At 36.5% G+C, this 13,929-nt stretch overlaps 1 protein-coding gene across 1 annotated transcript in view; it reads left to right on the forward strand.

Annotated features, from left to right (window-relative positions):
* Positions 1 to 13,929, forward strand: part of CDC5L (cell division cycle 5 like) — a 42,709-nt gene that overhangs the window by 10,580 nt on the left and 18,200 nt on the right. The window contains exons 6-11 of the mRNA XM_055330652.1: positions 2,561 to 2,779; positions 4,508 to 4,652; positions 5,050 to 5,238; positions 7,179 to 7,327; positions 9,334 to 9,496; positions 11,299 to 11,463. Of these exons, the coding sequence (XP_055186627.1) occupies positions 2,561 to 2,779; positions 4,508 to 4,652; positions 5,050 to 5,238; positions 7,179 to 7,327; positions 9,334 to 9,496; positions 11,299 to 11,463 (1,030 nt within the window). The remainder of the gene's footprint in view (positions 1 to 2,560; positions 2,780 to 4,507; positions 4,653 to 5,049; positions 5,239 to 7,178; positions 7,328 to 9,333; positions 9,497 to 11,298; positions 11,464 to 13,929) is intronic.

Genomic DNA, 13,929 nt, shown 5'->3' on the forward strand with positions numbered 1-13,929 from the left:
TGCTGTGGTGCAAAGAGCACCTGGCTCTAAACAGACCAGGTTTGACCACTCGGTCCTGACAAAATCCAAAGGCAGAGAGATGAGGGGTGGTGAAACAAGAAAGGAATGTATTTTGGTGAGGCCACCATCAGGGAGACCACGGACTAGCATCTCAAGGACTGTTCCCAATGTACCAAAAATATTTCCAGGTTTTTTTTTTTTTTTTTTTTTTAAAGATTTTATTTATTTATTCATGAGAGACAGGCAGAGGGAGAAGCAGGGTCCACACAGGGAGCCCCATGTGGGACTTGATCCCGATGTGGGACTCAATCCTGAGTCTCCGGGATCATGCCCTGGGCTGAAGGCAGCGCCAAACCACTGAGCCACCCAGGCTGCCCTATTTCCAGGTTTATATAAGGAAAATGTGCGACAAAGTTCAGTGGGTACGTGCAGGTGGGCAGGAAGGGGCAAGTGGATCACTGTCTTGGAGTCAGTCATGCAGAGTCTTGCTGGCTCAGGGCAGTCCTTATTGCTTGAGGGGGCTGTTTTCTTTTGCCTGAGTTAAGAGATAAGCTGGAAAGAAGAACTTAATCAGAAGGTACAGACTGATATCACCATAGGGGTGGTAGTTGTAAATCCTCTATTACTTGATTTACTTGAATAAATGTTTCTTCATATACTGTATCTCCTTGGGATCCTTTCCAGAGACTTAAACATTTTTCATTTCCAGAGACTTAAACTTTTTTTTTCTAATTTTCGTCAGTGTAGAGGAGCAACTTCTAGTATAGGGCTCTGCATACTGATTTTCCCTCATTAATATTGTAAATAACTTTTTTCATTATTAAATCCTTAAAATTATAGCATCATGGGAAAGTACAAAAAAGTAAAGATGAAATGAATTTCCAACCTCCAGTGATTATTACTGTTGATATTTTGGTGGACCTGTTTTACATCTTACATGCATATATGTTCGCTGGTAGATGGGCATGTAATTTTTACATGTTGCTGTGTAATGTGAACTTGGCAGCATTTTTTACACATTGGTGTGTCTTGAACATCTTTCCATGGCAAAGTAGATTTACAGATTTTCTAAAGTTATACAGATGGCTGTATAATATCCTATCTTGTAGCTGTGCTGTAAATGCTCTTAACTAATTTCTTATTGTTGGATGTCTAGATTGTGTCAAGTTATCAGCTAATGAACAATGCTCGGTGCAGTCTTGTAGCTAAGGCCTTGTTCATGTTATTTATTTCTTTAGGCTAAAGTCTGAGGAGTGAAATTGTTGGGTTAAAAAATGTGAGAAACTTTAGAGTTTTAATGTGTATTTCCAAATACTCTTTGGGGAAAGCTATACCAATTTGCTTTCCATTATCAGTGTAACCGTCCACTTTTTGGATATTTGCCATTAAAACAAAACAAAACAAAAACCCTGAACACTTACTGAGATATGAAGAAATGGTATTTAATTTAATCTGATTCTTTATTAGCTAAGTACACCTTTTATCATTTTGCCTATTTGCATTTTTTTCCTTAGTGAACTATTTATTTCCTTCTGCTCCCTCCCCCTTAGGATACATTAAAACAAACAAACAAAAAACCTGCACAGAGTCCTTGTATCTAACCATTGCCAATATATTTTTTTTTTTTTAATTTATGATAGGCACACAGTGAGAGAGAGAGAGGCAGAGACACAGGCAGAGGGAGAAGCAGGCTCCATACACCGGGAGCCTGACGTGGGATTCGATCCCGGGTCTCCAGGATCGCGCCCTGGGCCAAAGGCAGGCGCCAAACCGCTGTGCCACCCAGGGATCCCACCATTGCCAATATTAATATTAATTGCAAATGTTTTTTCCTGTTACTTGCTGTTAATTTTGCTTCATGATTGAAAAAAAAAATAGAATTGTGGAGATATAACATTTAAAATTCAAAGCTGTTGGGGCAGCTGCCTGCCTCAGTCAGTGGAGCATGTGACTCTATCTCAGGATTGTGAGTTCAAACCCCATATAGGAATTATTTAAAATAAAATCAATCTATCTATCTATCTTTATTTATTTATTTATTTATTTATTTATTTATTTATTTATTTATTTATTTATGATTTCATTTATTTACTCATGAGAGACAGAGAGAGAGAGGCAGAGACACAGGCAGAGGGAGAAGCAGGCTCCATGCAGGAGCCCAACTTGGGACTTGATCCTGGGTCCCCAGGATCAGGCCCCAGCTGAAGGTGGCGCTAAACTGCTGAGCCACCCTTGCTGCCCTAAAATAAAATCTTTAAAAAAAAAAAATTCAAAGCTGTTAATCTTTCCTTTGCCCTTTATTTAACTTCTATTAAGTGAATGCATTCCTATCCAGAGATAGGATATGTATTTACTTGTAGTTCCTTCTGGCTTTTCTTTTTGCTTGTGTGTATACCTTTAATTCAAAAGGAGAATTTATCTTGGTGAATAGTGTGAGGTGAGGATTTATATAAATATTTCTTCCCCAAATAACCAGGTAGTTTTCTTAGCTCTATTGGATGATCTATCCCTTTCCCATGGTATGTGATTTTCAAAGTGATCTTGTGTTCTTTTTCTTGAGGCGTCTTGCGGCCCTCCAGAAGAGAAGAGAACTTCGAGCAGCTGGCATAGAAATTCAGAAGAAGAGAAAAAAGAAGAGAGGAGTTGATTATAATGCCGAAATCCCATTTGAAAAAAAGCCTGCACTTGGTTTCTACGATACTTCTGAGGAAAACTACCAGGCTCTTGATGCAGATTTCAGAAAATTAAGACAACAGGATCTTGATGGGGAACTAAGATCGTAAGTTGCCTTTCTGATTTTGAAAATGAGAAAATATAGTAGGAATTTTGTAGAGGGTCATGCATTATCCTTGTCAGAGTCAGATTTTTATTATTTAGGACAATGTGGCCTACATAGTTGTTTTTATTTATTTACTGGATTCACCTTTCTGAGAAAACCAGTGACCCTTGCTGTCATGTTTTTGGCGCAGATGGCTGTTTGCTTCTCTTGAAATGTCAGCTCTTGGCTTTTACAGTACTGTCTGCTCACTGAGTCACCATCTTAACGTTTATGTACATTTGTGAATGGGTTAGTTATTTTACTAATGGCCTGAAAAATCTGTCAAAATATGATCTGGTTCTTTTTATCTTTTCTAGTGAAAATTTTATCTTGTTTTTCTTAGAATGAAATTAAAAGAAAAAAGTTAATCTTTGCATACATACTTAAATCGTTTTATCTAAAGGAGATAAATAAGTATTTATAAAATGTCTAAGGGTAGAGGATTTTGCCTATTTCTAAGGATTTTTAGGGTTTCTCTATTCTTGGATCTGAATATTGTGGGGAGAACCTTTTCTGATTGTCAAAGAGTTTCAGTTTTCAACTCCCTCACTGACCTTCCATTTCTGTTGAATTGGTACTAAACAACAGATGTCAGGCACTGTGAAACAGGATTTTCTTGGCTGTACTTCACTGTGTTTATTTCTCAAATTAAGGCCTTATTTTAGTAGCCTTTGTAAATGAAGAGGTTGAAATGGGAACAGATCATCTGGATTGGGCAGGCTAGATGGGGAAGAGGCTGCTGACATGCAGATTGGGAGGAGGCATTCTTGGAGTTTTCTTCGGTGGCCTCAAGCCTGGTGTTAGACTTTGTAACCATTTGTCAGGCCTTAAATATCCTTTAAAAAACATTGTGAATTAAGAAGAATCCTAATGAAAAAAGAAGAATCATAATGAACAATTGAACAGATTTTTAAAGATTTTGTTTATTTGAGAGAGAGAGAGAGAGAGAGAGAGAGAGAGAGAGAGAGAGAGAGGAAGCAGGAAAAGAAACAGAGAGGGATAAGCAGACTCCCCGTTGAGGGTGGAGTCCTACACAGGGATTAATCCCATGACCCCGAGATCATGACCTGAACTGAAATCAAGAGTTAGACACTCAACCAACTGCACTACCCTGGCACGTTCGGAAGAACAATTTTAAAGAGAAATTTTAAAATGCAGTGTTTTAATTTCATTCTTTTCATATAATTATTTTCTACTTTGTATGCTTGTCTTCTTCACTTTCATATGTCATATATATACATTTGTAAGAATATAATTAGGATGTGAGTAGTTTTGCTTTCCTTTTGAAATTATAATATTTTGCTTGTCATCATAGTCTTTAAGTAGGCTTAATATTTGGTACATAAGTTAGTTAGTACTATATCTTATTTTCTTAATAAATCTATTGCTATTTTAAATAGCAATTTGGTAACCTGAATTCAGCTCTAGACTTGATACCGTCTGTGTAAATCTCCAGTAATCTGATCAAACTATTTTGAATAGCAATAGAATTATTTAATTTCAATTTCTCTTGAATATAATGGGTAAGTGATGGTGTAGGGCACAACTTAACATTTGGATTTTTTCTTTTTATCAATAGTTTTCTTAGAAATGGGATTATTTTGTTCAAAGTATATGAATATGTGGCTTTTACTGTTATTGACTATATATAATTTTACAAATTCTCTTATCTATTTTGATTCACGATAGTGAAAAAGAAGGAAGAGACAGAAAAAAAGATAAGCAGCATTTGAAAAGGAAAAAAGAATCTGATTTACCATCAGCTATTCTTCAGACTAGTGGTGTTTCTGAATTTACTAAAAAGAGAAGCAAACTAGTACTTCCTGCCCCTCAGGTAATTTGATAAAAGTTTTTTTATTGTGTGAACTCCTATGCTTATCATTTATTTAGCAAATGTTTGGGGATATATGTGCCAGGTTTTTAGATATTGGGTGCCCTTAAGTTCAGTGTAATAGGTGAGCCACATAAAAATAAGTCATTGTAATATAGTATGATAAATAAGTAACAACTTCTCTGTGTAAATTAGATTAGGCCTTACACCTTGTAATGGTTTACTAAGTAATTTTGTCAGCTATAAACAATTTATGAGCAGGTTAGGCCTCCTGGCCTCTTATTGTAGCTGACTAGCATGAGGTGGTATTTGGCTTTGTGAACTTCAGGCTGCCTTCTTTTTAAAAGATTTTATTTATTTATTTGAGAGAGAGAGCGCGTGCACACATTTGTCTTTTTAGATTTCAGATGCTGAACTCCAAGAGGTGGTGAAAGTAGGCCAAGCAAGTGAAATTGCACGTCAGACTGCTGAGGAATCTGGTATAACAAACTCTGCCTCCAGTACTCTTTTGTCTGAGTACAATGTCACCAACAACAGTATTGCTCTTAGAACACCTCGCACACCAGCTTCCCAGGATAGAATTCTGCAGGTAAGCTGTCATAGTAGCCTCAGTCTTATGACACCTGTTGTCCTTGAAAGTTTTATGAGGAATGGTAAGTGATTTAGTTTGTTTCTGACAAAGAGAATGTTAAGTGATTTAGTTTGTTTCTGACAAACTCAGTTGAAACTGAGCCTAGAATTCATAGATCCTAGAGATTTCTGTATTAGGGAAGCTAAATTAGAAGATTAAGTAATTAGGTGGTTTCATTTTTACATTTATTAATTCATAGGTTTTTTTTTTTTCTTTTGAAGCCAGCCCTGCCTCCTTCATTTATCTGCACCAGTTGAAAAAAAGTGCAACATTTTAAAATTTCACATTGCTTAGCAATCCTAGAAAGCAGATGTATGTAGTCAGTTATTTTTTTAACTTAAATTTTAGTTAACATACAGTCAGTATTGGTTTCAGAAGTTGTAGTAGTGATTTTTAAAACTTCCTTGCATTTCTATACTTAGCTTGGGACAGCCTGCCATTAGTATTATTTCCCTCTCTTTCCTAAATACATGCGGTATACAGCTCTGTGTGTTCTTAGGGCATTTATTCCAGAGAATAGACACACCTAACAAAACACTATAGAGCACCCTTTCATCTCATTTCCTTTTTAATAGTTAGAAATAGAATTTTATTTTATTTTATTTTTTATTTTTATTTTTATTTTTTTATTTTTTAGAGAGTGAGCACATACATGTGGGTTGTGGAGGAACAGAGGGAGAAGGGGGTGGAGAGAGAGAATCTGAAGGGGGACTCCATCCCATGACCCTAAGATCATGACCTGAGCTAAAATCAAGATTTGGATGCCTAACTGTGTCATCCAGGCGCCCCCAGAAATAAAATTTTAAGGTCTTGATTTGGAATCAAGAAGTTCCCATAAACTTAGTAAGGGAGACACTTGTGTTCCTCATTGCTTGCTCTCAAGAGGCACCAATTACAGCTCTTTGTTTTTACTACCTTATTGCTAGGACATTTGTTACTTATTGATTTATTTTTAGTTTTAGCCATTTTCCACTTGGGAATTTGAACATTTGGCTCTCCCACCCTCTTCCTTTACCATGTGTACACACACTTTGCGTTCCATTATAGTTATATGATAATTTTGGTTAGCTCTGTATTCATGGTTTGCCATATGACTGTGTAAACCATATTCATTGCTGAGCCTACAAAGTCAAAGTGCCTTATAAGTACTATACTGCACATTATTATATTTTTCTTTGAGTTAATGCTTATTTTATTCAGATGCTAAATTTTCTGATTACTTAGCATGGATTCAACTCTGGACTTGATACTGTCTGTATAAATCTCCTGTAATCTGATCGAACTTTAGATATTCTTAGCTTTTTGAAGAAATGTTTCCCAGAATTTCTGAATGTTCTGTTCTGTACTGATTACTCTTTACTGTTGTTTACAGCTTGTTCTCTTGATTTACTGGTACCCCAGAAAGTCCCTTGGATTGCCTCTTTCCTGGCTTCCATGCCTTTGGTTTTCTTGGTGTACACCCTTGATAGTGAAGCATATCTTCACTTTAGTAACTTTCTGAGGATGGGTTCATGGCAGATGGTATTTTTAAGACGTTGCATCCTTTTAACTGGTTGCTAGTATAACTGGGTATAGAATTCTAGATTGAAATCTTTTCTTTTTTCCCCCTTTTTAAGTAAGCTCTACACCCACCGTGGGGCTTTAGCTCATCATCCTGAGATCAAGAGTTGCATACTCTACTGACTGTGCCAGCCAAGTACCCCTTCGTCAGGTCATTTTGGTAACTGGAAATGGAAGTACTAAATTCTACCATGGCGCAGAGTTCATTTTCTCTCTTGGTATTAAGAAAATGTATGAGTTCTGTCCCTTTTGAGATTTGTATAGTAGGACCAGGAGAGAGGATTCTGCTATCCTGGCTGAACTGTTAAAACACATTTCTTTACCTTCTTGTTTATCAGGAAGCTCAGAACCTCATGGCCCTGACCAATGTGGACACCCCATTAAAAGGTGGTCTTAATACCCCTTTGCACGAGAGTGACTTCTCAGGTGTGACTCCTCAGCGGCAGGTTGTACAGACTCCAAACACAGTTCTTTCTACCCCATTCAGGTAAATAAATCTTTTTGAAAAACTTGAATCTAGGGTTGGACATGTTTGCTTTAGTAAAGTTGATAAAGAATGGAAAAAATGTTTAACTTGCCTTTTTGATTTTTTTCTCATTCATAGTAGTACATAGCATAATAATATCCAGGAATTGGTTAAAGCTACATGGAACTTTCTTCTTTTTCAGAGTTTCTGATGCTGTCACCTTGTTTCTGAGTATATTTTATCTGATTTTTTTTGTTTTGTTTTGTTTTTTATTTATAAGAGACAGAGAGAGAGGCACAGACATAGGCAGAGGGAGAATCGGGCTCCTCGAGGGGAGCCCGGTGTGAGACTTGATCCTGGTACTCTGGGACCATGCCCTGAGCTAAAGGCAGATGCTCAACTGCTGAGCCACCCAGGTGTCCCATTTTACCTGATTTAAAAGGACAAATAAGTCCGTTGTTAATGATCATTTGTTGAATTTTATGAAAATTATAGTCCTTTATCTGTATGAATTACTATTGCTTTTCTCCCAGTATTTTATTATGAAAATTTCTAATCAGAGAGGTTAAAAGAATGGAAAATCATCACCTAGATCCTATAGCTGTTAACATCTTAATGTATTTGCTTTATTTTTTTAAATCTTATTTATTTATTTATTTATTTATTCATTCATTCATTCATTCATTCATTCATGAGAAGCACAGAGAGAGAAAGAGGCAGAGGGAGAAGCAGGATCCATGCGGGGAGCCCAACATGCGACTTGATCCTGGGTCTCCAGGATCACGCCCTGGGCTGAAAGGGGCTCTAAGTCGCTAAGCCACCGAGGTTGCCCCCTGTATTTGCTTTATTACATATCTTTCCATTGGTCCATCAAATTTTTTAATGCATTTCAAAGTAAGTTGCAGGTTTCCATTCATTTCACATCTAACAAAGATGGTCTTGTACATATCATTAACTAGAGGTCATAGTTCAGTGTTGCAATTTTTTTGTTTTAAGTCAGTTTTTTAAGAAGAGTTTGTAAAATGCTGTAGGAACAAGTCATATTGAAATGAAATTTGAGCTGTTAAGGTTGAAAAATCTTTGGGGTTTACTTTAATTTTCAGTGTTAGGACATGTCCTCTTACTTGTTTAGTATGGGAAGCATCCCAGACTGTTACAACTGTACCCAACAGCAGGATCAAGAAGCATTGGCGGCCAAATTCTTATATAATATTTAATACTTTTGCAAGGCTTGTAAGAGAGCCTAATTGCTCTTTTTCCTTTGTATGTCTTGTCTCTCAACCAGATTGTAAGCTCTTGAGGTGCAGGGACCATGTCTTAAAATAACACTTCGCCTCACCTTTGGGAACAACTGTCTGGCAGCACCACTTGTTTGCAGCAGAGCCAAGATACAGGAAATAATAATAACAACAACAAAGGCTTAGATCAATTAAAATACAAGTTGCAAAGTCTGTGGACTTTATTCCTAAGGGATTCTCAGCTGTCACTCAGTACTGTTCATATGTAGGCCTGGTGTTTGGTTTCCAAACAAAATGTTAAGGGAGGAACTAGGGAATTGAGTGCTAGTGATAGTGGTGCTAGTGATAGCCAACAGATCCTGGCGGGGAGGAGCAAATGATAAGATGAAGACATTGAACTCAAAAAAGAGTTTCCTGGGGGTCTTTGAACATAGTGGCTGACCACCGTGTTCTTAGCCACCTTGCAGTGCATAAAGGAAAGCTTGCAATAATGTTTGGTGGGCCTAGTTTAGCAAGACCAGAAAATGTCAAATGTAATAATTTAAAGTCATTAAAATAAAAATACTATGTGTAAATACTAAGCTATTTGACTAAACCCGTATTTGAACCTAGAGAGCTAACTTAAAAACCAGATAAGGAGACAGAATTTCTGCAATCTTTCTTTCTTTTATGCTTTGACAAAATATTGTGGAAATGATTTTCACATAAAATAGTTTATGTGAAAAACTTTTGAAAGTATAATCCAGATAAAATTGGCACTTTTATTAATTAGAATTTCTGTCTTTGTAGGACCCCTTCTCATGGATCTGAAGGGTTGACGCCCCGCAGTGGGACAACTCCCAAACCAGTTATTAACTCCACCCCGGGTAGAACTCCTCTTCGAGACAAGTTAAACATTAATCCTGAGGATGGAATGGCAGACTACAGTGACCCCTCTTATGTGAAGCAGATGGTATATGTCAATTCCCTTTTAATAACTCTTTAAAAAAAAAAAAACTGTTCTGACTCATGGGTGCTATATTAAAATATTTTATATTTAAAAATATATTCCCCTTGTTGGTGCATATTACATACACCTTAAGAAACTATACACCTGTGGATGCCAGAAAAGGAGAATGATTTGGAGGACGTGAGAAGGGGAACCTTTTGGTCTCATAAGCTTACTTAGTATGTTTGTGAATATTGATTATGCTGATAGTAATGCTCCTTGTATCTCATATTATTTCATTTTTTACCATTTACTAACTAATAGGTTACTTTCTTGAATGATACTTTTTTTTCTAGTTCTCTAAAATAAAATTTGAGTTTGGAATGCCTCATAAATTAGGTTTTGAGCCTTGATTCCTCTGTTTGCTCTATACTTTTAGAAGAATAGTCTAGATCTCAAAGCCAAGTTGATGTTTATTGTTTATCTTAGTGAAGTTTTCCTTTGTGTATTTTGCAGGCTGATGTAGACAGCTAATTATAAAAGTCACAATTTTATTTCTACCTTTATTGTTGCTTTTATTAAGTCGCTATTGAATCTTATGTGATACTACAGAAAATCGTGAGATTTTTTTTTTTTAATAAGTTCCAATGATATTGGCCTCTTCTCAGTTTCTAAGTTAATTCTAACTTCATGTATAGATTTGGTTAGTTTAGAATTTTTTTGATGCCCAAATTGATATCAACTAATGTCAACTGTAAAAGGCTATATGACAACTATCTAAACAAATGAAGAATCTAATGTGTGCAAAGCACTGATCTGGAGACTTGAAAGAATCTGAAGTTGAGTTAAAGATAATCCTTTGTCTTAAGGAAGTTTATACTCTGGAGAGATTGGTGTACTTATTAAACCAAGTCTGAAAATAATTGTAATATAAGAACAGAATAAGCTCTCTGGGTAAAACCAACATGCTTAGGGTTACCAAAGAAAGGAGTAATCAAATTTGTTGAGTGGGCACTTGGAAAGCCTTCATTGAGGAGATATGCCCAGAAGGAGATTGGGGGCTGTCTCAGTAGGAGACCACGATATGAGTAATCAGGGAGCATGTTTTGGACATAGCAGCTTATTGGGTCCTCACAGCTACCATACATGTAATGGAGCTGTGGGGAATGAGACTGGAAAGGTAAGCCAAGGATGTATTGGGGAAAATTTTGGGTACCAGGCAGTTTCTTTTGGGAAGTGTAGACTATTTTCTTTGGCCATCATATGATCCAGTAATTTTTTCTTTTTCTTCACTTTTTTTTTTTTATTTGTTTTTAAGTAACTGTGTGCCCCACATGGGGTTTGAACTCACAGCCCCGAGGTCAAGAGTCGTATGCTCTACTGACTGAGCCAGCCAGATGCCCCATGACCTAGTAATTTCTATTAAAAATAAATACAGAAAAATTCAAGCATCTTTTCAGATTAGGTTTTATTCATCCAAGAACAAATTGACTTGAACTTGTTCTTATTTGCTGTTAAATTTCAGTGTCAGAAATGTTTGCCTTAAATGGAAATCCTAAAGGATTTTTTCTGTCCCTACAGAGGTAATTCCCAAACCTTCTATTAGAATATCCCAGAGTAAGTGTATTGATCACAAATCAGAGTTTTTGATCTTAATTTAGGAAAGAAAGTGAGATAGAAATTAAACAAAAAACTTGTTTCAGCTCTGAAGTTAGGGATCATTTTCCTAGAATTAAAATTAGGCTGATTATTTTTTAGAAACTCTTAAAGAATTTTGGTTGAATTCTTAATGTGTATGAATTGAGAAGGACCAATTTTTTCTACAGGAAAGAGAATCTCGTGAACATCTCCGCTTAGGGTTGTTGGGTCTTCCTGCCCCTAAGAATGACTTTGAAATTGTTCTGCCAGAAAATGCTGAGAAGGAGCTGGAAGACCGTGAAATAGATGATACTTACATTGAAGATGCTGCTGATGTGGATGCTCGAAAGCAGGTGCGTAATTGTGCTAGAAAGGAAGTGTGAAGTTGCTGAGTGTGTCAGTAGGCTGAAAGAATGAATGGTCATTAAATGTGTCAAGATTTCTACTTCAGAGTTTTATCACTATTCGAAAAGATTGCTCTAAAGTGAATAACATCATTAATCACATAGAGTCACATAACTAAGAATATACTCAGAATATCTTGATATTCTTAAAATGTGTATATGTATATATATATGTGCATATATAATTATTTAAATACCTCCTTCAGATGTATTTTATTATTTTTTTGAAGATTATTTATTCATGAGAGACGGAGAGAGAGGCAGAGACATAGGCAGAGAGAGAAACAGGCTCCATGCAGGGAGCCTGATGTGGGACTCGATCCCAGGACTCCAGGACTATGCTCTGGGCCAAAGGCAGGCAGGCGCTCAACTGCTGAGCCGCCTAGGCGTCCCCCTCCTTCAGATTTGTTATACCTGTTTAAAATACACATAGACTTTTATTTTTTAAAAAGAAGATTGATTGATTGGGAGCGTGCAAGTGGTGGGTGTCAAAGGGAGAAGGGGAGAGAGCATCTCAAGCAGAATCTGCACTGATTGTGGAGCCCAATGGCAGGGTTCGGTTTCACAACTCCAGGATCATGACTGAGCCAAAATCAAGAGTCAGATACTTAACCATCTGAGCCACCAAAGCGCCCCATATATAGTCTTTTAGACATTGCTTTTCACTTTAGCCAAGAAAAGATGTTATTGATTGGTCTTAAAAACAAGTACATCTTGAATTGCTTGAGTAAATGACTTTAGGTCAGTATAAAGTAATAATTAAGTGGATTTTGAAATTTAGAATGTATCGGAATAATATTAGTAACACCTTGTACTGATATATTATAGTTACTAATTTGCACATACCATCCTGGTGATGTCAAGAGAGATGGTATTAGCTTTATTTTAGAAATAAGGAAAGAAGCTCAGGTTTAATTACTTTTCTAGCTTTCATATTTGGAAAGTGATGGATCTTGATCCAAAACTGAGATCATGTGACCCCTTTTAGGTATTCTTGGCTACAGTCCATTTCAGGATGATTTTAGAAATTGAGTAATTTTCATGGAACTGGAGCATGAATAGCATCAATACAAAATATGTTAGAAACCTTATGAATGTGCTTTTTGATGTGTAATACAGGATAATACTTGTGTTGAGTTTTCTTAGTTGTTTTGTTCTACATTTACTCTAAGAAATGCTGTGAAATCTAATATGTTAACCCATATTATTCATGATTTAAGAATCAGGAAACAACACCTTCATTGGCTGGCTTTTTAAATGAAAAATCAGTAACTTTTGGGGTGGAAGTGAAGGTTGTGTTACAGGGTGAACAATTAAGAGTCCCCTCTAAGTTTAGGATTCAAATTTATTATTCATTTTGATTTTTAAATTTTATTTTAATTCTAATATAGTTAACATGCAGTGTAATACTAGTTTCAAGTGTGTAGTGTAGTGATTCAACACTTCCATCACCCATTGCTCATCACAGCAAGTGCACTCTTTAATCCCCATCACCTATTTTTCACCCATCTCCTCACCCACCTGCCTTCTGGTAACCATCAGTTGGTTGGTTCTCTATAGTTAAGAGTCTGTTTCTTGGTTTGTCTCTCTCTCTCTCTTCCTTTCCTTTTTTTCTTTTTTCCTTGCTGGTTTGTTTTGTTTTTCTTAAATTCTACATATGAGTGAAATCATATGGCATTTGTCTTTCTGTGACTTATTTTACTTAGTGTTACACGCTAGCTCCATCCATGTCTGTTGCAAATGGCAAGATTTCATTCCTTTTTATGGCTAAAGACTGAATAATATTCCACTGTGGAGTGTATGTGTGTGTGTGTGTATTGCATCTTCTTTATCCATATGCACACATACATACATATATACACAGAAACATACATATGCCACATCTTTATCCATTCATCTATCCATGGGCACTTGGGCTGCTTTCATAATTTGGCTATTTTAAATAATGCTGCTCTAAACATAAGGGTGCATGTGTCCTTTGAGTTATATTTGTATTTTTTTTGTGTAAATGTCTAGTAGTGTGATTGCTGGATTGTAGGGCAGTTCTATTCATACTGTTTTCCACAGTGGCTGTACCAGTTTGCACTCTTACTAACAGTTCAGAAGGGCTCCTTTTTCTCCACACCTTCACCAACACTGGTTTCTTGTGTTTTTGAGTTTAATCATTCTGACAGGTGTGAGGTGATACCTCATTATAGGTCTTAAAAAATTTTTTTTTTTACTAAGCTCCACTCCTAATGTGGAGCTTGAGCTCCCAGCCTTGAGATCAAGAGTCAGATGCCCTACCAACTGAGCCAGCCAGGTGCCCTTATCTCATTGTAGTTTTGATTTGCATTGCCCTGATGATGAGCGATGTTGTGCTTCTTTTTTTTTTTTTTTTTTTTGTGCTTCTTTTTATGTGTCCGTTAGCCATCT

Source organism: Nyctereutes procyonoides, unplaced genomic scaffold (assembly GCF_905146905.1).
Source record: "Nyctereutes procyonoides isolate TBG_1078 unplaced genomic scaffold, NYPRO_anot_genome, whole genome shotgun sequence".
In the NCBI taxonomy this organism is placed as follows: Eukaryota; Metazoa; Chordata; class Mammalia; order Carnivora; family Canidae; genus Nyctereutes; species Nyctereutes procyonoides.